The 27,415-nt window shown below is 29.1% G+C and overlaps 2 protein-coding genes across 4 annotated transcripts; one reads left to right on the forward strand and one right to left on the reverse strand.

The window, feature by feature from the left end:
* Window positions 1–384: 384 nt before the first annotated feature.
* Window positions 385–27,006, reverse strand: LOC111031859 (prominin-like protein). 3 transcript variants are annotated; one of them, XM_022311966.1, is made up of 19 exons: window positions 25,902–27,004; window positions 8,766–9,036; window positions 7,466–7,586; window positions 7,115–7,181; window positions 6,875–7,039; window positions 6,676–6,800; window positions 6,570–6,593; window positions 6,117–6,409; window positions 5,906–6,061; window positions 5,591–5,836; window positions 5,271–5,508; window positions 5,113–5,202; window positions 4,818–5,045; window positions 4,520–4,678; window positions 3,499–3,620; window positions 3,382–3,432; window positions 3,033–3,290; window positions 1,925–2,035; window positions 385–1,104 (listed from the first exon to the last, which is right to left on the reverse strand). In XM_022311966.1, exons 1-19 carry the CDS (start codon window positions 26,197–26,199, stop codon window positions 1,077–1,079), a joined length of 3,051 nt encoding a protein of 1,016 aa, XP_022167658.1. In that variant the 5' UTR covers window positions 26,200–27,004; the 3' UTR covers window positions 385–1,076. The 3 variants fall into 3 exon arrangements, with proteins under 3 accessions (XP_022167658.1, XP_022167660.1, XP_022167659.1); XM_022311968.1 differs by lacking the exon at window positions 1,925–2,035 and having other exon boundaries at window positions 25,902–27,006; XM_022311967.1 differs by lacking the exon at window positions 6,570–6,593 and having other exon boundaries at window positions 25,902–27,003.
* Window positions 19,723–23,093, forward strand: LOC111031860 (glycerol kinase-like). Its single transcript, XM_022311969.1, has one exon. It carries the CDS (start codon window positions 21,409–21,411, stop codon window positions 23,011–23,013), a length of 1,605 nt encoding a protein of 534 aa, XP_022167661.1. The 5' UTR covers window positions 19,723–21,408; the 3' UTR covers window positions 23,014–23,093.
* Window positions 27,007–27,415: the final 409 nt, after the last annotated feature.

Consider the following 27,415-nt stretch of genomic DNA (forward strand, 5'->3'; position numbering starts at 1 on the left):
TGTTATTAAATAAATAATTTTTAAAAAAATCAGGCTTTTCAAAGGAATAATAAGAAAAAATCACACATGATTTTTTTTATGTTAGTAGCTGAGAAGATCACAAAATATTGATATAATTTTAAATGTCTTCATTGAATTTAATTAATTTACAAATCATTAATAACTTTTGTGGAATTTATTTCTAATCTAATATACCGAATATAATATGATATCCACTAATGTGGAAATAAATGTTTAGACATATAGATATGATAAAACTTGTTGATTATAATTGAATATTGTACAATATATTAAAATTATATTTAATATTTATAGTTAAAAACAGCTGAGAAAAATAATAGCAGTACTCATTTGTAAGATCTATACAGTCTACGTCATAATCTGATGTTCATCTGTCACACAATGACTAGTTTAACATTATATTGCCACAAAAATAATAAAAAAAATATAGTATAATTAACAATTTTGTGTTGAAAAATGATGTTCAGATTTAAACTGAACATTATTTTTAAAGACTAATCGCATTAAATCTATTTTTTCTTAGTTGTATTGGTTAAATAATTAAAATATTTACAAAAAAATAAGAAATTGCTGAATGTGTTAATCTATTTATATTTACAAGGAATTTTAGAAGGCAAATTGAAACATAAGAATGTATCTATGAGCTATTATCTAGTCTTTAAATAACAAATTTCGAACTACATGATAACTTAACTGGGAATAAAAAAATTTTATTTACTAAACATAAAAAAAATAATTGATCACAATGAATAAATAAGGCAGTATTATGAAGGAATGATACAATATAGATGTGTTCTTTTTTCTTTGAGCGCAATGGCAAAGTAAAATTGTTTTATTTTAATTTTAATATATTTTTGTATTTAACAAAACAATCTTATTTTAATGATAAAGAGAGCAATCAACTAGATTAATACATTTGGAATCAATGTTCAAGTCAACTAGGTACTTTTAATTTTACATTAAACAAAAATAGGGTCACAACTTTTCAATTGTAGTCAGTTCTCAATTTAAAAGGTTATTATTGTAATGGATTAAGTTTTGTATAATTGATGAGTTTATGACGACTGAGATTCAGGCGGAGCTCTGTAATTAAAAAAAAATATATATTTATATTATAACAATTATAATAGTAATATTAAATTAAAAAAATATATTTCTAGATCATATCCTAGATATAAATTGGGTCTATTCATGAACTAAAATGGATACATTTTTTGATACATTTTTAATTAAAAAGGAAAAAGTATTTTTATATCAATTGGACAAAAATCTTTAAACTAGAATATTGGAAAATACAATCAAAGGATGTTCTTTTTAATCAGACACATATTATTCAAGTGTCATTATCAGTATCTTATGATAAATACTTTGTCAATTAAGCCAATGACCCATATTGTATATCACTTACTGTTGACTATCTGCTTGGAATCGAATGATGTATTTTATGCAAATACTTTTTAGTATTTAAATTTTGAATGTTTGGTACTTCTATGGCAGATACACCAGAAAGACACACAAAAGGCAGTACTTTAGCAGTATTTTTTTAGCATTATAACTTTAAAGCTATGATATTACTTAAGTAAGCTTGTCTAATAATATGCTTGGTTGACAAAATAGTAAATAGCTATTATAAACCTTTTGAACTGGTAACTCTTACAGTCAAACTATATTTGAATAATTGTAAAAAGTGGCGCTTAGTTTGTGCATCCATAAGGGTTTTCAATTAATATGTATTCACAGTTTAACCGAAATTTGGAGATGCAAAGAGCAATTATGTTCTGTTGTTAGCTCAAATGGGCTAAGAGACAAATTGTGGAAAAAATCAAAATATTTTTTATTACTGTCCAGTTTCATCTATTTTATATACAGTACAAAATAGTGAAAAGTAAAATTAATTACTTACCCTGGTGGTCCAGAAGGGCCAGGATAGTAATATGGCGGTGGGCGTTCATATTCAGATGAGATCGGATTTTGATAATGAGGTGGTCCACCATTTGGGAAGTCCCAGGTAGGCCTTAAAATATAATTACATAAATAATTAATGCAACTTATTATTGGAAAGTTATTATCAAAAAGACATACACTGATATTAGTTGTTACATACATAGTGTAGTCAAACAGCTTTACGTATTTAACGTATTGTGGCTACAAGATTACAATTTACAATTAGGGTCAAATACTAATGGTATTGAAATACTTAATATAAATTATTAAATACATTAAACTATTCAATATTGCATGTTGTATTTATCTTATTTATGCACAACAAAGTAGATTTATGTTTCACACAATCAATACAGTTTTTAGTTTATCTGTCGGTTTTTTTCACATTACTTTTATTGCAGCACGAGAAGCATTGTTAAATTGTAATATTACTAATATTTTAAGCTTATAACCCAAATATAAATACGCAGAAGAATTAAAAAACTAAAATTCAACTCCAGTATGGATTTTTAATATTTTATATCACAATTAATTTTTAATATAACTCATGAACAGACCATTAACTTTCTTTTCTCTAAATTTACTTATTGCTGCTAGGGACACTACATAACCTTGTCTCATTTTGTTTAACAATCTTACAATTATTATACCTCCATTACCAACGCTTATAATTTCTCCATTAGCATTATTTTCAACTATAATCACTAAAACTATAATTTATTATTGTGTACAACACTACAATGTAATATTGTTATGAGTTCTGACTTGTGTTATGTAATATTTGTATTAATTGTCCAGCTATCAGTTTTTATAAGAAGCTAAAAAAACAACAATATTTAATTTGTAATGGGTCAATTTACTTTAATAGTATTAATAATAAAACTGTATCGATTTGCTTTGAATTTAAATGTCTTGTCATGTTTGTAAGACATCTTGTCTTGTTGTCTTAACAAATACAAGCATAATAATATTTTATGTTACATATTAAATTTATTTATAATTATATATTTTTTGTTATAATTTGTTACTTAAAACAATTTAACAGAATATTTTACAATATAACATACTTTGGTTGTACTTCAGGTAGAACACCCGAAGGGCTTGTAGTTGGCACTACAATATTTGCTCGTCCAAGATGTGCACTATAATCAACTGAACCACCATGTCCAGGATGACGACTCTCGTTAGCTGATGTGTTAACAGCAATTTCTGGGTTGGACATATTCTCATAGCCTATAGGTATATTTGATGATCGATTTCCACTTGGAGCAGTAGTCACTTTTTTACGTGGTTTATTCCGTGCGTTTTTTTTCTTGTTATTGGAACTAAATATACAATAATATATTTCTTAATACAAAATATAGGTAATAAGAAAATTTAAAAATAAAAACAAGGTACTAAAATAAAATACTTTACCTTGCTAATGGAATATTTTCACGGTCTGTGTATGCATCATATAAGTACTCTCTATAATATAAAAACAAACATGAATTACAATTAAAACAAGTTCATAGAAACAACATCAATACTCACGCTTCAACTAATGGCCCTGGATAAGGATCTGATTTCTGATAGAGAGAAGCCAATTTCACACAAAGGATTATAATGGGCATGAAGAGAATTGAACAAATGCCGACACTCATCCAAAAACCATTCTAAAATATTGAAATAAATAAATAATATTATCAATATTTAAATTTGGTTTGAATAATTATTCACAGTGAAATCGCTTAACAATTTAATTGTTTATCAGTGACAGTTTACACTTCAAGAAGATTATTAACAGGCAAATGAACTCTAATATTAAATATGAATTATGTATTCATATTAAATGTAAATATTTAAACTGGTCACAACAAACTATAGATAATTTGCACATGTCTAGATAGCAGATTTGAATGTATTTGCATATTTATTTCTGGATTATTAAATTTTCAACAAGTTTAAGATACGTTCCTGGATTACTGAATGATATTTTTTAATGCATATTTTCATATGTTTGATTTAGAATTTTGAACTCACATTCCAGTATTAAATATGTATTTTGGTTTAATTTATAAAACAATTTTAAGGAAAAATTATTCATATATTATAATATAGTACTTTTTTTAATTTTAGCTACAGTTTTTTTTGTATTCTATATTATCCATTAATTCATTTACACTAATATTTTTAATACCTACTTGATAAAATTGATTTCAAAGATAGATTTGACTATTATATATTATGTTTGATTAATATACTACGTTTAGATGGGATTAACAAGCATAAAATGATGTTAACTATCATATTGTGTGACTTATTGTCTTATGCAAAAAAAAATGTACAATAATTTTCATTTCTAGACCATATGAATCTTAAGTTTATAAAAGCATATAAGTCCGTTTAAAAAGTTCTTTCAAAATACAAAAAATCTTTTTATTGAGATTTATTGTGCCGAGAAATTTAATATTATACTATTACACCGAATAGTGAAATAGTATTATTTAAGACCATACATTTTATTTAGTTGTCCATAAATAAAAATTTCAAGTGAGCATAGTTATATACTCACATAAGGATTAAGTATTTTTTGGCATCCAGCAACAATAGTAGCATTATAAGCCTGTGACATAGGCCAGCATTTACCAACATCTTCTCTAATTTGGTTTACGATTCTTTGTAAATATTGATCTATGTGTTTGTTAAATTCTTCTCCGAATTCTTTTGCAAGCTGTAAAACATTACAACATCATATTACTACTAATAACAATAATATTTATAGCTTAGTATTTGTGGGTGTTTTATTAGAATTAAATATGTTTGTATAGCAGTTTATACAGCAGTAGTCAAGCATAGTCTGCATAACTTACTTTGGTCACTATTGTTGGCCCTTCATTGTATAAATACTTTTGAGCTTGTTCAACCTCAATTAGTAGATGTTCAACAGCATGGCGTAATGAAGAATGATTAAAACGTAAATGTTCTTGAAGTTGATTAGCAGTGGATTCTAATCGTTGACTTATATCTAGCATCAATGCCACTTGTTGTCCCTGATGTACCTTTAAGTACATTGCTTGATTTGTAAGTGAAAATTTAACCTAAACAAATTTAATGATTGATTAGTTAATGTTTGATTAAATTGAATCATTAAATCAAAATATATACTTCTGATTTTGACATTGGCAATTGAGATGCTGTTTGATTGAGTGCATCAGCAAGTTGAATCAAATCGATTGATGTTATTTTCTCACCAAGCTATAATTTTACAGACAATTATTATTACATTAAATTGTAGGACCAAAGAGACTTATATGAAAACTTACAACATGAGTGTATGCTGGAAAATTAATACTGGATAGAGGAGATTTAGATAATTTTATTAATTGTTTCTCTGCCTCAGGAGTCAAGATTACTATTTCTCCTTCTAATTTTATTTTTGATACTAATTGATCAATATGTTCATAAATTCCAAAAGAAGTGGGATAATCTAAAACTTTGTTCAGATCAATAAGTCTCTCCATTTTTAAAACTTGGAATAAACTCATGTTACGATGGCAATCTCTGTAAATAAAGAACATTATTATTAAAATGTTACAGTACTCAAATATATATTAATTAGTTATTACTTATTAGTGATATTTACCGAATTATAGAACTAATATTAAAATCAGTATTGCTTGGTGTTGGTCTTACATAAGGTTGTTGTTGAGTATCTAATTTATGTATCGCAGATACATCGTACAAACGATTTACTATGTTTAAGACTCTTGAAGGTGTAGGGTTTTGCAATGGTTCACATACAATACGATCTGTAGTTACACCAGTAACAAAATAAAACAAAGCGATGATCATCAAGAATGCAGATGATAAAAACATTAACCATACAGCCCTGTAAAGCACAATTTTAAGACAATTAATATACTTATTGTGATACATAAATATAATTAAGGAGACATACATCATCAAATATGAAGCGCCTGTTCCTTTATTGCAACAATCATCATGATGATATCCACCTTCTGGTCGACTACCACAAAATCCACAGAATAATCCAAGAGTTAGACAAATCAAAATCAAAAACAGTGTAATTGCTACACCCAAACAAACATAATACCTACAAAAAAACAAATTTTAATACATTGATGATTTTACAGGTATAATTTAGTTACCGATAAGGAGAAAATTCTTTTAATAGGCCTTCTCCTTGTTCTGTCGGGGAATATGAGTTAGCAATAGTAGCATCTACACGATCTAGAACTCTATCCACTTTTGCAGAATTTTCTTTGATTGCATTTCCCACTTTTCGAATATTTAGTTTTATTTCTGGGATATTATCATTAACAGCATTCTGTATAATTGTTTTCACCTTCTCAAACTGTTGTTGACCTTTCATTACCTCTTCTTCAATGTCAGCAGTAATGAAATCAGATATATTCTTCAAAGTAGCTGTTACATTTGGCAACTAGAAAAAAAAAATTTTTAATTAAGTTTTAACAATAATGTTAAGTAAAATTTCAAACTATATTAGTGCCAATAAATATTATATAATAATACATAAAGTATTTTTTTATTTCTAAAACATACGATAGCAGAAACAAAAAACCAAGAATTGTATAACCTACCTTTGGAAGATCATTGTCTAATATCTATCCATGGTAAGCAAACAAAATTAAGATTTGAACATTTAGTAGTTAAAAATAATTTTTATACATTGACATATTTGGTTACCTGACTAAAGTTGGCTTCTAAAGAAAGATCCTGGATATTAAACCGATTTAAAATATCACGACAAGTACGTTCAAACCGACATGACTCCAATTTTTTCATAATAATTGATCGGCATTCCTTTAGAGCTAAATAAATTAAATAATCATTCACAATGGTCCTTTTTTTTAAGTGATAATAATTAAATAGTAAAGGGTTGTACCAGCATCTAATTGCAGAGCTGTTTCCTGTAATTGACGAGTCAATGAATCTACATTAGAAAGATCTTGTTTAATGAGCCCCAGTCCATTTACAACAGCAGTTAAATTAGATAAAACTGATGCTTTAGAAACTTCACCAAGTTTTTTTTTAACAATTTCACCACTAGCTGTAACATACATTTATTATTTTTATAGCTAAAATGTAATTACTTTTCAATTGTTTTATAAAACAATTTTTTTACCTTCCAATATATTTGATAGTGTTTCTTCCAATTCATCAAAGTTTACAACTAATAGATTATCAACTTCCTAAAAATAAAAACTATTATATAATATAATTTCAATACATCATAACACACACAAAATATTTAAGTATAATACAGAGAAACTTCCATTTAACATAATTTTTTGTTTAACGAAATATGTTTGAGAACCAAACCAAATTTATTTAACTATATTTAATTAAATTCTATATAATACAAATTATTTTTCTTTCCCTATGAGATTGTGTAGTATGGAAGTTGTACTGTGTGTCTGTATTTATAAATATGATACTTAATATTTTTTTAGAAGAATTACAATGTATTTCTTACTTTTTTTGTATTATTTATAAATAGTCTGGTATCATTTAAAGATTTCTTAACATTTGTTGGTAACTCTTTAACACCGTCTTCTAAATATTCATTACTCACAAATGTACAAACAACGCCAAATCTAAAACAAAATTAGTTTATTAATGATTGAGTATGAAAGTATTTAAATTAGATAAGTAATAATAGTTTAGGTACATCTATAATTAAGTATATTAGTGGTAAAAGTATTATTAACTATTATAAATCATTGACTTTGATTATTGTTAGTTAAAAATGAACAAACACACTACAATTTTAAATTTTAAATTTTTTGTGAATATGCCGAATTTAAACTCGAATGCTTTTTAAAAAAATATGGCTGTTTATTTTCCATATTTTTAAACTATTGTAAGAAGAACTTATCTCCTAATCGAAATCTTGTATTTAATTTCCAACCGTTTTTAAGCCAAGCATACATTTTTTTATTAACGTTTATAGACAAAAAAAGTAAATAAATTCAATAATGTCAAAATAACATAAATAGATTACAATTTTCTGAATATTTTCATCATTTCCCAGTGACTAGAAAAATATGATAGAAGAAATAGTGATAAATTTCAAGTTACTACGACTCATAACTTTTGAATTTCAACAATATACCTAAATGACGAATTTCGTAAAAATTTCATCTAAAATGCTTATTAAATAAGTATACTGTATTAGCGATGTTTTATCATCCCAAGATTATTTAATAAGGTATCTTGTACAATTCTTTTTACTCGCAAGCAAAAACTATATCATACATAAATCGAAAATAAACTAAGAAAGTAAAAAATTTCAAACATCTATAAATAGTTCAGGGCCAAAATATTTTGATATTTTGAAATTTGTATCACGTCTAGCAAATATTTATATGAATATAAATTTGGTAAACAATTTAAGTATCTACAGTTATTCATTTTTGAACTACAACTACTTTGCTTATGTCAAAATTAATGTTTTCCATTTTTTTTTTTTTTAAGTACTGTGTTGTTTAATTTTTGAATACTAAGTACCGTCTAGACCAATTTACTACCAGAAATCACCATCGATGTTGAAGATGCAACTATCATCATAGTGATACACATTGTTATAATGTCAACACATACAGAGCAACTCTGAGAATCTAAAACAATATGACGTGATGGGTATGCTTATTGAGTTTGACCACAATATACTAAATATACAATTAATATATACGTATAAAATTTCGCATTAGCAATCCGGGGTGATGAAAAATAATACTAAGAAAATTATATAGGCATAAAGTATGCAGACTCACGATATTAGTATAGTAAGCCCAGCTAGTATCATGCCATAAAACTGTCTCTTGCAAGAATCGTATTTGGCGTCAAAGGGTTGAGACCGGGAGCCACAACCTCCAGTACAACGACAACAGCATAACGTCAGACCAATTAATGGCATTAAAACAGCAAACACCAATCCAGCAACCAAGACGGTAGCACTTGCCCAGTAATGGCTTACCAATATCGGCCATTCGTGAGATAAATAATCTATCTGAATTGTATTATCACCTTCGACATCAATGAATCCTGAAAATAAAAAACAACAACACAATATTACTAAAAAGCTAAATGTTTAATATGATGTAATATTGTTAACACGTAGGTTTTGAATTTCGTCATAATATTAAAAACAATATACACTGAACAATATGGATCGTCAAACTGTTAAACTCGACACTGGCACTATATATTAATGGCATTTTGTTGTTCGTCCTATAATGTGTTTTTCACACTTATCGTCCTAGTCTACATTCAAATATTTTATCCACAAAACGTAGTATGGAGATTCCTCATTTCAAGGAAGTACGTTTTGAAATTGTAATTTCATTATAAAAAACTTAATATTTTTTTTTAATAGTAAAAATCTTATGATTGCCCCACTGGTTAGGTTTGACCCTACCTATAGTAACTAGGGTCAGCCACAAATATAATGATTAATGAGTATGCACGAACGACTAATGATATTTTATATTTAATGTTGCAGACATTTGTAGAACTATTTGAAACACTGTTTTTGTATAATTTAGTGTAATCTACACAACTATATTTGTTTTTCTGTAATTTATAATTAAAACACTTAAATACTTTGAATAACGTAGTTTGATGCTATTGCGCATTTAAATTGAAATACGTATTGCTCGCTGCAAAATAATTATAAAAAATGCCTCATTTCTTTATGACTTGGGATACCTATTTTATAGACCATCAAATAATTAAATTGTCATTAAAATAATTTTACATGACAATTCAAATGAAATAACCTAGAACACACTAATTTGTAATCGTTTTAACAACGAGTATGATAATTATACACATGTTTTGTTTATTTTAGTAAACCTTGAACCGCCAGTATTGTTCAAATCTGATTTTTTTGGACTAAATAGTTCCGTACAATCCTAAGTACTAGAGTTTAGACGAAATATTTTGATATAATGATAAGTATCCTAATTCTACGTAATAAAATTTTGTCGGTTTAGATAATACATATTAATAAAATTATTCACCAAGTTTGCTCACCCCAGTGTTTTGATTTAATTGTAAATGAAGGTATTTCATATTATGATTTTTGGAAATTTTAAATAAACCTATCTAAAGTACAGATTTTCAATGATACTTTTTGTACTACTAAAGGAGTGATGATATCATAATAATATAGGAGTAATACGATTACGATTAACGCACAAATCCCATACAACGGAGCAGAATACCAAATGCCTTAACCTTGCAACGAACGCGCAAGGCTCATTATTTTATTTTACTCTCGTTTTGTCACACCACATAAACAACACACACGTCATCATATTATTGTACATTTGTACGCGAGTACGCGACAGACTTACGAAAAATCCAGGATGTATGGTTCGACGCATAAACCTACATCGATATACAATATATCGTAGTTACTGGTGTTTGATTGCCATGGGTGTTATTTTTCATTTGAATTCATTCACGACTGAGCTCAATAACGACATTGAACAATAATTATTTACGCAACTAACTATAGCAATGCACAAACATAACATAATATAATTTCAGGCATGAATGACATTAATCAAATACATTAATCAATATAATCATTATAAAGTTAGTAAAAATTGTTTAAGGAACGTGTTTGACTTTAGGTTATATATTTCGAACCTATTATCACGTGGATAATTGTATGCTATCGGCTAATTAGTCACAATATTAGTACATAAACTCAGAAACCAATTCGAAATCCGTTTTGAATACAAAATAATTATCTGTCTATAATAAGCCTATTATAATTTAACGTGGGGGTTCTCATTTGAATACAAATTTAGTACCGCCACTTCTTAAATGTATTCGAAAATATTGCCTTAACGTACACTAAAAAGATTAAACTCGTGACATTTTGCACTAACGCATAGATATAAATGAAAAATACAATCGGGTTGCATGTTTATTGAATTACCCTGCAGTAACGATACGATTCTCCGACAGTCCTCTACTCTCTTCGGGTTTATTCTTAATTTTCCTGACGACTTGCGCACCAAAATTGATTTTTTATCAGTATCCGTGCAGAAGATGGATAGTTTATAGATCACAGTATTCAGTATAAATATTTTATAACATGGGAAAACTGTGTCGTTCCTTAGTGGCATTTTTAAAATATTAAAATTATATATTATATAGATACCTATTATAAGAATATTAGACTCTAAATTTAAATATTATTTAAATATAATATATTGTGTTGCCCTGCAGCATTAAATACGTTAATCAATTGAACCTGATCGATACTTGTATTTAGAAAGTAAATTTGTAATTTTAATATAGATACTTGACCTATTATGAAATGTATCAGTAGAATGTTTCGAAATATTTTTAACCTCAAAGCAAGTTATAAGTTTGTTATATAGGGCAATCCACTCAAATATTAAAACTAAGAAAACTAAATGTGAGCCACTATAAGTAAATTTGCAATGTTAAACAATTATTTCAGTGGCATTCTTATATAGTTATGTAGTTAAATAAATATTTTCAATTTGCTATAAATTATCAGACGATAATCCGATCGTCCCTCTGCCTTATGATATCGGCTGTGGGTAGCATAGGCATAAACTTTCAATTACTTGTATGTTTATGGTGGGAATATGGCGAATCATAATTCATAACTTGAGGATTGGGGAACTTGACATTTTTCGGGGAAAATGTATTATTCCATCCACCCACCCAAAAGCCGATAAAGGTATCTATAATATATTGTAAATACTTATATTTATTATTTACTGCCACACTTTTAAATAGCTGCCGTAGTAAATACGAAAATACTATACAGTTAATAATAAATTATTACTCAATGGCCATTACTATCTTTTAAAAAAACTCAGTGGCGACCGCCCATCCAAGCCGTGCAGGTCATTACAAAAATTGATAACACGGTTATTCTGTATTCAGATATAATATTGTAACTGTATAATATAAACTGCAGTTAACGATAACTGTAAATTTGATATTTTCCAGGTACCACAACAATGTATTGTATAGCCCAATAATTGATAATTCGAATCGAGAATAATATTTCAGGATGTGTGTGTGTGTGTGGGGGGGGGGGGGGAGGAAATCGATACACTTAAAACCCTCCACTCCCACGCGTATCACTGACATCATATATAATAATACGACGATCAGATCGATTAAACACTTTGTTCCCGCGGTCGAGGGCACACCACTACCGCAAGTGCAATCGTGAAAGTTGATACGCACAACACATACTGCAGGTACAGAAAATCGATTTTCCCGGGAACGCTGGGCATATCGTTATTATACGATCAATCACCTGAGTCAATATATACATAACTTTTAACCGCCCATCTACAACTATGTAAATATTTATACTTTCTATACCCATATGATATATATATATATATTATATTATGTATATAAGTTAGACGAACTGCCCAATCTAACCTCCTATACACAGAATGCCTGTGGTGAGGTGTCGGAGCGTTTGTGTGTACGAGAGATTGTGCACCGAAAAAAAACAACAACATACAATTAACTGAATTATCCATTCGAAAATTACGTTATTTTGTCATGCAAATAACAGTCACGGGTAAATTGGCAACGCACGTTTTAACGCCACGATGAAAAAAAAATTACCACCGCCGCGCCAGCAAGTGAGAAAACTATTCCGCCCAGAAAGGTACTTGAACTCCTCAACAATACACGCTAAAAAGGTTTTATAAATTATTTGATAAAAAAATAAATACATAATTACCAAGAGAAAAAAAACGAAAGAGGAAACGATTGTTGAGCGCACTAGAAAACAAAAATTCACCCTGAAGATATAATGTCTATGTGATGTGACCCGCAATAATTAATCCTCATCTGACCTCTGGGCATACAATTGTAAACATACGTACATCGCCTCTGAGTATTTTTTCGAAATTGTAATAAGTAATAACATTTAAAAGTCGGGTATAATATTCTAATGTCAACGGTGACGAGAATGGACTTCAAACTATTCAATGCGAAAACGTCTTTGTTTGTTAAATAATATTGATATCTAATCTCCGTATAATTTATCAAGGTTTATTTTTAAAACAAGAATCAAATAATACTTTAAAAGTTTGTTTTTTATATTTATATTGTAATAAATAATAACTATTGTCTATAATAGGTATTCTAGTTATGTAACACAAATACCAAGATACAAATGACAGTATTTACATAAATAGTTCCATAAGGTATTATAATTTCTATAAGAGATTTAAACTATATATGTGGTCTTATATATGGAATTAAAAAATTTATTGTAAATTTTAAGTAATAAATTAAGAATGATTTATGGATTTTTAGTTTAAACAATTACAAAACCAACTCAAATAGTTAATAAGTAATTTGATTAGTTTTATAAATACAATTTAATTTAATTTCAGACATCTCAATATTTATTGTTTCATTTTTATTAATTTATCAACAAATTGTTTTACTACATACTAGTAAATTCTTATCATAATTAGTTTCTTTTACAGATTCTACAAAAATTTTAATTTATAAATCTTTGCATTAAATAGATTTTAAAGTAATATTATTTGTATTTTATGATTGTGTAAAAAATATTCAGTTATTCTCAGCAAGCAGCAAAATGTATACATTGTTATGATGGTTAATACCTAGTTATGTAATAGTTGTTACTATGTTAATAGTTTACTCTCATTTAAATAAATATCGTATAGCTTAATTTATAACTATCTATATTTTCGTGTAACAAAATAATAATATCGTTCATTACAATTTGTGTATATTATTATGTTGGATTCACACAAGTATATTACCCAATAGTGATTACTGATTACCTTATTTACCACCTTACTTTTATTATAACGATACACAAATATGAACATCATTCGGACGTATGAAGAATAGCATTTTATATTGCATCATGATTCGAAATGCGGTTTTCAAGCTTTAGTCATGGCAATATGAAAACATTTAAATGAGTCATAATATTTATTTTATTGAAATACAAACTACTAAACTAGTTTGAATTAAATTTGAGTAAGCCAAATCCCATGATATTGTTCTACCATCAGTTCGATTATAATTTCAACGTACAAATAGTATAGTCTAATAGAAATAACTTTTAGAAATTATTACAATAAATTGTTAAAAAAATTACTATAATATACAATATAATGTCTGTTACCAATAAAAAAATACAAAATATTTGTACATGACGTGGGTGCGTACTAAAAAAATTAAAAATAAATACACGCTAAAGATGATTGTGCATAATATACTAAATAGTGATATTATACTAATAAATTATTATAGAATTATGAGTATTAGTATAGCAGTTTGTTTGAAAACAAGTCTGTATCATTTTTATCAAGAAATAAAACATATAATTAAAAAATGCTGTTATCCGTAATATTGATCATCGACATTGGATTATAAAAAAATATTTATCTGATACTATATTTTAGGTATTCACCGTTAAGATCAATGGCAAGGACATGTACCTATATATACAAAAATATAGACAATACCTTTTAAAATGAATCGGCATATTGGAAAAACATAGGTCACGGGGATATTACGTGTGTACCAAATTTGCATGAATCGCGTTTGTCATTCAGATCCAATGGGAATAGACCACAAATTTAATTTTAAAAACTTAAATCATATAAACTACACGTTTTAATACTTTCCAAATAAAATCATATATTTTTTTGTAATGCTGATTTGTTAGTTTTAAATTTGTTGACTTAAATAAACAACGATAATATTATTATGACCATTATGAATAATTATGATTGCGATGGATGATAAAATGATACCTATCATGTATATTATCGAAATGGAACATTTAAGAAACAATTGTAATTATTTTAAAAAGGTAACACGGTTTGGCGCAATATGTAAATATGTATTATAAAGATTGCAATAGTAATAATAATGGTAAGTACCATTATTATTACTATTAGGATTGCCCAGTCCCAGTGCGATACAAAGAAATGGAGTTCGTTATACCCGATGAGTCATTTGATAACTCCAACGACCCGTTACAAGTACAGGCCAGTCTTTTCTATTCTATACCATGTAGTAAAATATTATGTACAGTCACCGCCAAGCTACATAGATTATTTTACTACGGTCAAAATCCACAAACTCATACACGCATACACAAATTTAACATAGCATACGTAAAATATGTTCAAATAAAAAAAAGCTACATACCTATTGCTTATTTCACTATACGGTCAAAATCCACAAACTCGCACCATACAGCACAAATAAAATATGTTGAAGGAAAAAAAATAGGCTTATCATTCATCTTTAGAGTTCATATTTGAAAGGTTAACCAAGTAAACGAGCAACATTCATCCGTATGGTAATGAACTAATGACACAATGTTAAGTAAAACGGCAGAAAATATAACAATATAAGTAGTTCCGTCTATACTCTATAGTAATAGCATTAAAAATATTTTTTAGGACAATCACCATGTAATTTATACACAAATACAAAAACATAATATTGATTTGTAGAGATTTTGTTGTGGTCTTTTAAGTTTATAATAATTACACTATACCAACAAGTAGGTCATGACGGTAGGAATCAAATTGTCATAAACATTAACCTATATAGTTTATAGGTTTATGTTTATTGTATAAACGTTTAAGTCATAAGTTTTATTTTTAATTATATGATGGATACCATCTATACTCCATTATAAACTGTAAATACAGTAAAAAATACCTACCTAGTACCTAGGATCTATTTGATAACATGTCGTTAATAAACGTTTCATATATAAAAAGGGATGGGTTGAATGGATTAAACTAGAAAAACATCAAAGAGAACATAACACGACTTTTCGATATTTTTGATACGTTTTTATGACAATAGACACGAACAAAGTGGATGAATATAAAAAATATCCGAATATGTATCGCAATATGTAGGTACTAGGTTGTACATGGTAATATTTGTAATGATATATGTTGTACCGAAACAATTGTTCGCGGTGTCACACGACTTTAGTGGGACAAAATGAAAAACAAATAGAAAATGGCATGTTGCATAGATATTGGTTTTTGTTCTCGGTGGTGTTATATACGCGGAAAAAATCGGGCGATTATATTGCTATGTAGTTTGCACAGCGAACAGTGACGGCTGCTGCAGCTGGTACCGTACGTGATTTTCTTTCGTTAAACGAGTTCAATTGATAAACGAGACAAAAAATAACATGTCAAGTGTATAATATTATTATGGTTGTCTGCCGTTATAAATTGGTAGTGTCGGGCAAAATCCGGTTTTCTAAATATACGCGCTACCGATACTGAACAAATTAACTACTGGTACAATGTAAAATAAGAGAAAAAAAAGCTATTAAAAAGTTATAGTATATGATAGTACAAGAACAGAAAACAGTAGTCATATTCCCGGGCTTAATGTGTAATAACTAATAATTAAATTAATCGATTACAGGGAACAAACCCGGGAACGTGTATCATTATTTAATTATTGTTCAACATCATCGAGAATATAATAGGAAACAGATAACTCGAATAGATGAATTATCTAAATCTATCTTATTCATATGCATAAATAAGGAAACTATTATTGATTTGAATAACAATTTGCAAACAAAATATTAAATAATTTGGATTCTATTCTTTAGGTACTTACTTGTGTGACAATAATTCTGAAAGCAAACGAACGTAATATTTCGATTAAAATCGAAAAATTACAATGACAATTTATTAGCATGCCCAGTTAAATGCACTGTGCTAATTCTAGTAAAAGTAAAAATAAACAAACCCTATTCTTGACATAGAAAATGTACCAGAGTCTTGTGTAAATCTGTGACAACGCAATATTTTTACTACTGGCCTGTTGCTTATCATTAACAGATTGGAACAAAACGTATAATCATTAGTCATCATCATTCGCATTGTCAGTATATACTCAGCGTGTGAAAATACGCGAGTTTTAGGAAACAATAATGAGAATTTCACTTACTTTTATTATTTAGGTCTCAAGTTTAAATTATTACATTTACAATAATTTATTACACATTTGGATGTATAACTGAATTTGAGCGTATGACGTCATATTAGTTTATACCATAATTTATAAAATATAAAATAATCGTTTAAGATGATTTCATATCCGTACGTGTTGCATCCGTCTAAAAACTATACAGCATAGCAAATCTGCATTCAGATTACCAGATTTACCAAATTTGTATAATTAAGTTTCATATTAGAGTGAACTGATTTCTGATTAAAAAGTTATAAATAATTTGTTATTAACATTTTTAACCATTTTTTTTTTTAGTTTAATTTTAGGTATAATCTGTGAGTGTTAATTTAACATTTATATATTGATAGTAATTTTCAAAAACCAAATAAACAAAAAATAACTGAAGAGTATAGTAATTATCACAATTGACATAATTCATAAGCATAATTGTATATAAATTTATTACACTCATAATAAATTAAATTCGACTACAGTCTAAATTGGTTACAATTATGTTGAAGGGGACTGATGTCTGATTTCGTTTTAGTCCCCGTTTTAGCTCGTATATCATCAAGGGTATGCACAAAAATGTCCAACAGACTACAATTAAATATTTTAATTAACTTTTAACTATAATCTTAAGCTAAAAATGTATTAAAAATGTATTAAATTGTATTCGTTATCTACTGCAAGTTAAGTTGCTATAGATACAAAAATTAAAACACGAGGTAGTAAGTCATATAAAAAAAATCGTTAAAAAGTTATATAAAACAATATGGGAGGACTATAAAAAAATGTTATATTGTTTTAGATACATATGGACATAAATAACTAATATAAAATATGGTTCGGAGCAGTACCAAAATTATTTGGTGGAGCTACAGCAAAGATTTGATTTCTACTAATTTTGGAGGTGGAAATAACATGAAGAATTAAGTAGCTCGAATTCAAACGGCAAAACAATATTTATGTATACCAAGCACTGTTAGTGAGGTCAGCTCAGAACATTGTTTCTTCACGGACGGAGTATCGTCATGTCGATACTGCCAAGAGAAGCTATGTTAACTATAAACGACACTATAAATGTACAATTTTTTATATTATTTTTATACCAAAATAGTTATTATAAATATAAAGATTGTAAATTAAAGATGTTAGTTTACTTTTATTTTTTATAACTATTATGTTTTTTTTCTGTAGCTTGTCCAGTAATTTTATAATTATGGTGATTTGTTAGATTATTTTTATTTTTTCTCAACTTTGTTGATTTGTAACATTGTCGTATTTAAGCAGCTTTATTTATTAGAAGAAAACAAAAATAAAAATTTAGAGAATAATGCATTATAAAGAAATAAAACCGGAAATGCATATACACTATATAAATATGAACGCAATTAATATTTGATACACCGGTACACAGGGGGCAAACGGGATGCAATACAACGGGTACAAGGAGTATAATGTTCAATTTCCCATGTATTTTATTTACACGGGCTTTAACTTAAACATAGTTTTCTTCAAAACACGTGTATTTATTATGTAATTAAAATATACACGTGAAATAGGGACCTCTATGCCTTATGCATGACGTAAACAAATTGTATTTATTTGTATAAATACGCACAATAAATTAATAAATTAATAAAATAGTAGATTAGAAACCCATATTGTTATTTGTATAATATTAATATTTAACTCGAAAAATAAAACAAATTTTAGACGATCAATTTGTTTATGAATGACTATAGTGAGACGTAATAGTGTAATATTAATTACCATCTAGGGTTATAAGTTACAAGTTTATAATATTCATATAAATAATATAATACTATTATATAATAGAACCTATTTTATAATAAAACGTAATAAATATTAATATTACCTATATTACAATATTTTATTGTATTATTATAAAGCACAATACAGCCGTTCTAATGATCGTGTACCTATTTATATCCTTAAAACAGCTAATCCAGTTTTTATTGGTTATTTCAGGAAGAAAATATAACGAATTGCGTATATTGAACATTTATAAAAAAAGTTAACAATTTTAAAATGGTCAGAACGTGCTTTAAAATTAAAAATAAAAAAACTCCTAAGCAGAGTCCTCGATAATAATCTTATCTTATAATTTGATAATAGTCAAGATCAGTTCACTCTTAATATAAAAAACACAGTAAATTCCGAACGTAAGTTTGCTATTTGTTACGTTAGTTACGCTGAGACAATATCTATTGATATTTTACTAAACTAGCATTTTAATAAAACTAATTACAATTATTACTACCTTTTTCCTTTTACATTTTTAAAGCATTAAGAAGATGTCAACACATTTTTTTCTCTCTTTAACTCAAGTATGTTCATTTACGTTGTTGTACATTGTTCATACATATTAAAATACTCATAACTCGCTTTAAAATTAATATAAAATAAAAAGCCTATAGAATACACTTAATAATAGGGCATCCTATATAATAATCTTACCTTTAAATTTTATAAGAGGTCATTTCACCATAATTTTAGAAATTATTATTGAGAACGTAAAACTTGCTATGTTGGACGTGGGTCAGAGAAAAAAATGAGCCGACATCTTCTTAATTAGCTTTACACAAGTTGTTTCAGTTTGAAATATTTTTTGAACATACTGTTGTATACCATGTTCTATTTTTAAAATTAATTTGATTGTAATTTATATTGTTTGGTGTACCTTATTATAAATGATGATTGTTTTGATTTTATAATTTAGTTTTTTCCGTGTGGCAAAAGTCTTACACAGCCTTCTGTATAAGAAGAAAAATCAATAAAAATTTAGAACACCTGAATGAGGCAATTATTCAATTTTCTTAATTTCACAGAGAGTAAACTGTAAGTTAGAGTACAGACAACTCACAATGATATGTTAAATATTTGTTACTATTTTTTTATCTTTCAAATGTCAAGAACAAGCACGGATTTAAACTTTATCGAGCTTACCGAATTGTTTCTCAAACTCGGTGATTTGCATCATTGCTTTCAATTTTTTTAGTCGATAATAATACATCATGAATGCACGATACTGTGGCGAGGTGAGCGAAGCGGGACCAATGCCCAATACCCGTTCACCATATCCTGTCCGGCTTTTTTCCGTTAAAATTGTATATTATAATATACAGCCATACAGGACGTCGAATATAGAGAACGAATCCACTATATTCTTCCAAATAGTACTCCATAACATATGAAATTCAATTTAATTGGGCATTTTAAAATTGGTGGACGGCCGTTTTTTAATCATAATGGCAACATCTGATGTAAATTCAAAGGTTTATTATTATTAGGTACCTATCTTATTTCAAACAATACCGTAACATCTAAATCATCGAAATTCGGTTATCCTTATTGCTTTCGGACAAATAACAACAAAATGGACATATTATAACTTTTTTATACAACCTATGAAGACACAATCAAAGTTCAAACAGCAAACGCAAAGGTTGGTGTGTCTATATTCTACGGTGTTGTGGATTATTTTCCTTGCAGTGTTACCAGCAAGCGTATACTGTAGACACAATAAGTCGGATTTGTACGAAACTGATGACGTTCTTCCGTCATCATTCAAAATATTTCATTCAGACGTGGCAAAATAATATAATACATTTCCAGTGGATCATTATCATTCATCATTACTGATAAAATTTATCCGCAGTCTGATAATAAGTTTTGTTTATGAAAATTGATTAGTAATTTTTTTATTTGTATTGATGTTCTGTGGTTATATTTAAGCAATTTATGTGCAGAGCCCTTATCAACATACACACTTTATCACAAGACATTTCAACCCACTACCCACTACTTATCGATTTAATGTATTTACTATTTATTAGTATTTTATGAGAAATTTAATTGATATTGTGTTAAATATTTCGTAGTTAAATAAATATTCGATATAGGTCCGTCCTTGTAGATGATTGCATTTTGGAAATCACCAATACACTGAAGCACAGACAGTCCAGCCTTCAGATATAATTTATATTCTCTAGTATTACTAATATCACAGAACATTAAAACAACGATATCAGGGTATATCATCATTTCATAATAGTGTTTATTTTATTAGAGTTATTTAAAAAATTGTTAATTCTTGTTTTCTGTTTTAATGAAAGTCTAAAGTTCATAAATATAAATTAAAAAAGTTCAATATAAAGCAATCAAACAAATAGGGTATAGCATTGATAACTAGCGAAATATATAAATAATATTGCACAATTCGACCTATTCAACCCATTAGTGGATAGATATCAGCTGTATCCGTATAATCAGTTGAAAAGTGTAACTATATAATATTGATACAAACATTTGTGGAGTGCAGTCAACATTTGAGCATAGAACAAGACATCATCTAATTCATCTCACACAGCCAAAATGACGAATGAACAATTAATTGGAGTAATTGATGTTGAATCCGAAATTGTCAAATTCTCCATACTCAACCATAATGGAAATATTGTGTTGGATTCATACAGGCCTATCGAACTAATAAAACCATACCCTGGTTGGGTTGAAGTAGATGCAGAAAATATTTGGAATGCATTGTGTACTACCATTAATGAGGTAATAGTTAAGCTAGAATTAAAAAATTTATCTAAAGACAACATTAAGATAATTGGGATTATAAATGAAAGAGATACTGTATTAGCATGGGATTTAGAATCAAGTAAACCGCTCTGTAATGCAATTCATTACACTGATACTCGTACAGACACAATCATTCAGGACTGTATATCAAATTGTCCAAAAGAACTTGATGATATCGAAGACGCAACTGGTTCAAAAGTAACATCAATGTTCAGTGGAATTAAATTAAAATGGATAATTAATAATACACATATTATAAAACAACCTACTACTATGAAGAATATTAAATTTGGAACATTAGATACTTGGATAGTTTGGAAGCTTACTAAGGGTAATCTTTATGTGACGGACGTTACCAATGCTTCTAGGACATTATTAATGAATTTAAAAACTTTGGAGTGGTCTCCAGATGCCTGTCGAGTTTTTGATGTTCCAATTTCTTTGTTACCAACAATTAAAAGTTCTTCTGAACACTATGGAACTATAGAAGAAACACCTTTAAAAGGTATATCAATTGGATCAATATTTGCTGATCATCAAGCTGCTTTGTATGGATTACATTTCGATAAACCTGGTCAGATAATGAGTAATTATGGAGATAGTTGTACAGTGTCTTGTATAATAGGAACCGAATTTAAAAGATCTAATAATGGATTAATTACAACAGTAGCCTACAAAATTGATAAAGAACCAGCAGTTTATGCTTTTGAAGGTTGGACATCAGTTGGTGGAAAAGCGATAGAATGGCTGAAGAATAATATGAAAATTGTAGACAATGATGCAGAAATAGAATCATTAAACATAGACGTAAGTGATGTATATTTTGTACCTGCTTTTAATGGATTAGCAGCACCACACTGGAAACCAGATGCCAGAGGTATTATATGTGGTATGACTCATTTTACTAACAAAAAACATATAATTCGAGCTGCATTAGAAGCATTTTGCTTTCATACGAAAGATGTATGTGTTGCATTTGAAAAAGATACAAATATAGTTCCATCTCAGTTGTTTGTAGATGGTCTTTATTCTATTTACAATAATATATTAAGTTATCAAGCTGATATTTTGGGAGTAGAAGTAATGAGCTCACAAATGACAGACGACATGGCTATATATGGTTCAGCTAAAGCAGCTGCAAGAGTAATAAATATTGTACTAGGAAGTCATCAGTGGTCACTTAACATATTAAAACCAACGACAACAGAAGAAGAACAAAAAAATCGGTATTCAAAATGGTTAAAAGCAATAAGGCGTAGTACTGGGGTATCAAAACCACCCCAACAACAAAATCAAACAATAAATAAGTATAATAATTTTAGTTCAAACTTTTTATCCACAGCATACTTAATGGCTATGATGGGTATGATGGTTTTTTCTGATAAAAATTAAAATTTCATTAAAAAAAATATTATCATATTATATTATTGATACCTATAGAAAAAAATAAAGTTACCTAAATAAAAACTATTGTATTATAACTATTATTATAATTTTGTGAATTCTTTTGGTAGGTTAATTTTTGTTATTATGTTAGTTGATCAATTGTTTTTTAATGTATAAAATAATACCATTTATATATTATGGCTAATTAAATAGTATAGAATATAGATGGAAACAATTCTTTAATGTGGGCAGTATCTACACAAATATATGTTGAAATAAATTTTAAATTATTATTTGTTAAATTGTTATTTAAATTTAAAATGCTCATAGTAAAAAAGCCAACATTATATTGTAAAATTAGTAATAAGACAAATACTATTAATACTATAATACCTATTCAGTTTGTATAATGTAGATAAAAAAAAAAATTGTATTTTGAATTGTATTATACTTATTTAGAAGATTAAAAAAAAAAATTTTTTTTCCATAAAATATAAATACTAAAATCACATTTTTAATTATTTGAATAATTTTTATTCCATTCCAATACCAACTCATGAGTTATAAGTTTAATTCACTAATAACTGCTGTTTGTAATAAATTACTGGTCAGTGGACACTGATATAAGAATTGAATATTGGTATACCTACTATTAATATGCAGTATTAAACTGGTAGCATTAGTACTTAATGATTTTATAGCCAGTAAATAACTGACAGGTGCATCAACTATCGCTAAAGATTGTAGCTACAAGGTATGCACTGGCTGTAACATTATACTGATAATAACGAAGATAATAATAATCTAAAAACCATTTATTATGAACGGTTTTTATAGTATTCGATGAGAGAGTATAGACATGATCAATCTAAATATATATACTCATGGCAGAGGAGTAGAATTTTTTACACAGAGCCTCCTCGCTGTCGGTTAAACAGAAAAAAAAAACGTATATACAGTCGTGTCTTGATATAAAATGTTGAACAAATTAATTTGTCAGCAATCAATACTTCAATATTAGAATAATTTTGAATTGTTTTATTTAATTGTCAAGGATTGTCATCTTAATTGAATGGAAATTCATAATATTATTTACATAATATTCGGCTTTTAAAAACATAGATTACGGTGTACAGAATTTGTAAGTATAATACATAATTAGCAACTTATTGCTAAATCGTGTATAGTAAAAATTATATATGTACCTATTCATAGTTAATATAAAATTAAATAGATTAATAATCAGACGTCGAAAGTCTAAAAAGTAGGTTTAAGTACACAAAATGATCATTTTTAATTACATTTAATTATACATTTTATTTAAAAACTTAGCTATTGTACCAAATATCATAGTTACTAAAAAAAGCAACTACATACCTAAATAATATAATAAATAAACATTAAACCTACCTAACCTACTTTTACTATGATTCATCAATAAGTGCCAAAATAATTAAATAAACTTTTTTTTCATTGGACTAAATTATTAGTAATACATACCTAGTTTAAAAACGTTACCAACATATCAATTTTTTTTAAATTTTAATTAAATTTACCTACTCGTTTAATAGATAAATTAATAGATTTTAATACAAAGTATACCTAAGTAATCATTAAAATAATGATTTTGATTTGTAGAAGTTATTAAAGAAAAAAAAATGCCAAGGTCTGGTTCAGACGACCATAGTAACTTCTCAACCATAAAATTAATATTATGTAAACTGATACTATCATACTTCAATTATTTCTGTTCCGGGGAGTTAATAAAAAATGATAATATTAGTATTAGGTACTTAGGTACTTACTAACAATATACCTATATACTATAATAAACGAGTAATAAATATTCAATATTATTTTTTATCATTCAAATTTAGATAATATATTACATCACATTTCTATACAGTATACAGTTTTAAACATAATAAGATCAATAAATTACCTTCTAGTAAATTTTAACCATTTTAATACAATATTTCATCTAGGTACCTAGGTCTAAAACGTGGGCTTGAAACTTGAAAGTAAGTAAAAAATAACTTTATACTATTAATTATTCAATAACTAGACACTTAAAATCAAATGAATCATATTTAATGTATCTAATGAAATACTAGAATGTCGTCTGTCACTTTGTTAGATAAATATCTAATAAGATAGGTACTTTTACATTTTTTGATAATATGTACAATAAGAAACTGTAACCTTTAAACCGTCCTAACAACCACCTACTTACATATCAAAATAAACTATTTAGGTTATTGAGGTATCTAATATACACCAAGAAACTGTGAATAAAATAAATACTTGAAGTTATTTTGCAGAATACAAGTAATCAATGAGGCTCAAGACAAATAAAATACTGTTCCTACCCTACACAATCGTTATTAATATTACTCTACAATATAATATTAATTAGTATAAATAAACGTAAAAATGTTATTCCGTTGGTAATGTTGTAGGTTTTCATTGACCATTGGTTAGTTATTTTTGGAAGATCTATCTTACCCCCCACTTGTAAAAATAAAAAGGTTACTACATTACGCTACAGACAAGTACACGACTACAGTTTGCACAGATCAATCGACCGTGTGTACATCCAGAATATATACCAAGTATCGCTTAACTTTTTAAAAATGTTTTAAAATATTATGTGCTTGAACAAATTCTCTCAAGTGCCAGCAAACAGAATAGACAAACAGTCAAGCTGGGTTCACACAACCGTCGGGCCGTGCTGTTTTATAAGTAGGTATGTAGGTGGGCCACATAATATCGATATCGAGTTACCCACTCACACGTTGAAAAGGTAGATCTGAACACAACTACTGTACACGACACCCGTAGTGTGATCCCGGCTTTACTAATATTAAAGCGGCTACGCTATAAGTAAACGGTACCTTCAGGGAAAGCCTGGTCGCTCAGTATGTACTGGATAAACTTGTTGGTGATGAAGTACAAATGTCCCATGCCAGCCGCCTGGAACTTGGTGGTGCTGATGTACGCCGTGGACACGTTAGGGCTGCTGAACTGCACCTGTTCGTACGGCATGACGTTGTGCAGATGTTCGGTGACGCCTTCCATGAGCCTGAGCTGCGGTTTTGGCTTGGCGAAGTTCTTGAGCCAGTTGCCCTCGGACCGCGCGGCTAACTGCAACAGCAGGGCCACGCATACGACCCACCGGCCTCCACCGGACATCGTGGCCGGCGAACACAACACGCGCGCGGCGCGCTACGATATTATACTCGCGGGTATCCCCGTCGGTCGTTACACTCGCGAACACATATCGGACCCACGTCGAGTTCGAGTTGTCTGCCTAAGAGTTGCAACTCACGAGGAGTATGCGGACCGGGGGGCGGGAGAGGGGTCGGAGGAGACCGCGACCGTTGGACGGATGTCGGAGCGCAGGTTTAGCGAGTGCGTGCGTGTTTTATTGTTTTAAATTATTATTTTCGAATATTATTATTTGGTACAATGGCAAAACATTGATACAAACTCCTGGGATATCAGCTGTTGAGGGCTCCGGCCTGCAGGGTCGGCAGAGGATAGCGAACAGGTAAACAAAGGAATTATATTACACGCACTCTAGCGGACACCATGCGGGGGCCGACGGATTAATATTTTTATTTTTACAATAACAACAACACCGCCTAGTATCAATATTAAATTGCTTTATATTAGTAACGAAAAAACTGTGTCGTAAACTGAAATCGATGGACGTGTTAAAAATAACGTCCTGCCGGTTTTCAAACACTATTACTATTTACTACTACTGCAATGGCGCGTGGTGACCGTCGTCGCAATCACGTTCTGAGCGGAGTACGCTGGCACACAGGCACGTTGCACTGGGCACTAGTGGCAGTCGTGCACTACGACGGCGAATCGCGGTTTTGCTGTGCGTACCGCGTACTGTGTGACGGACGGAAGCGTCAAGCGGCGGACCGACGACAATGATCACGTCTAGCCATTGAGCCATTCGCCTCGCAGCCGTGCCCGGAACAGGTTGTCGGCGCTCGCTTTCCGCTTGGTGGGAACGCTTGTATCGGTGACTCGGAGGGGAGTAGAGGCCCCCCGATCGATACGGACGACTGGAGCGCTGCGTAGCGGTCAGCCACCGTCAAACGGGTACCCGGCCCGGTACACGACCCGCAGTCTCACCGGCGACCGAATTTCCCCCTCGGCCGACAACACGGTCTTGGCCGTGCGAAATGGGCCAAGGTTATATTATTATTACTATCGTCGTCCGCACAGGAGCACGACGGCCGGAGGATCATGTTTTTTCTCCCGTGGCCCACACACATCCCCTCCCTCATCTACCTCCTCGAGGTATTTCCCCCCCCCCCCAATAGATGCTTTCGCGTGTCGCGCGAATCGGGAGCACGAGGCGCACGCAGCTCGACCCGACTTCATAGTT

This window comes from Myzus persicae, unplaced genomic scaffold (genome assembly GCF_001856785.1).
Source record: "Myzus persicae strain clone G006 unplaced genomic scaffold, MPER_G0061.0, whole genome shotgun sequence".
NCBI classification, from domain to species: domain Eukaryota; kingdom Metazoa; phylum Arthropoda; class Insecta; order Hemiptera; family Aphididae; genus Myzus; species Myzus persicae.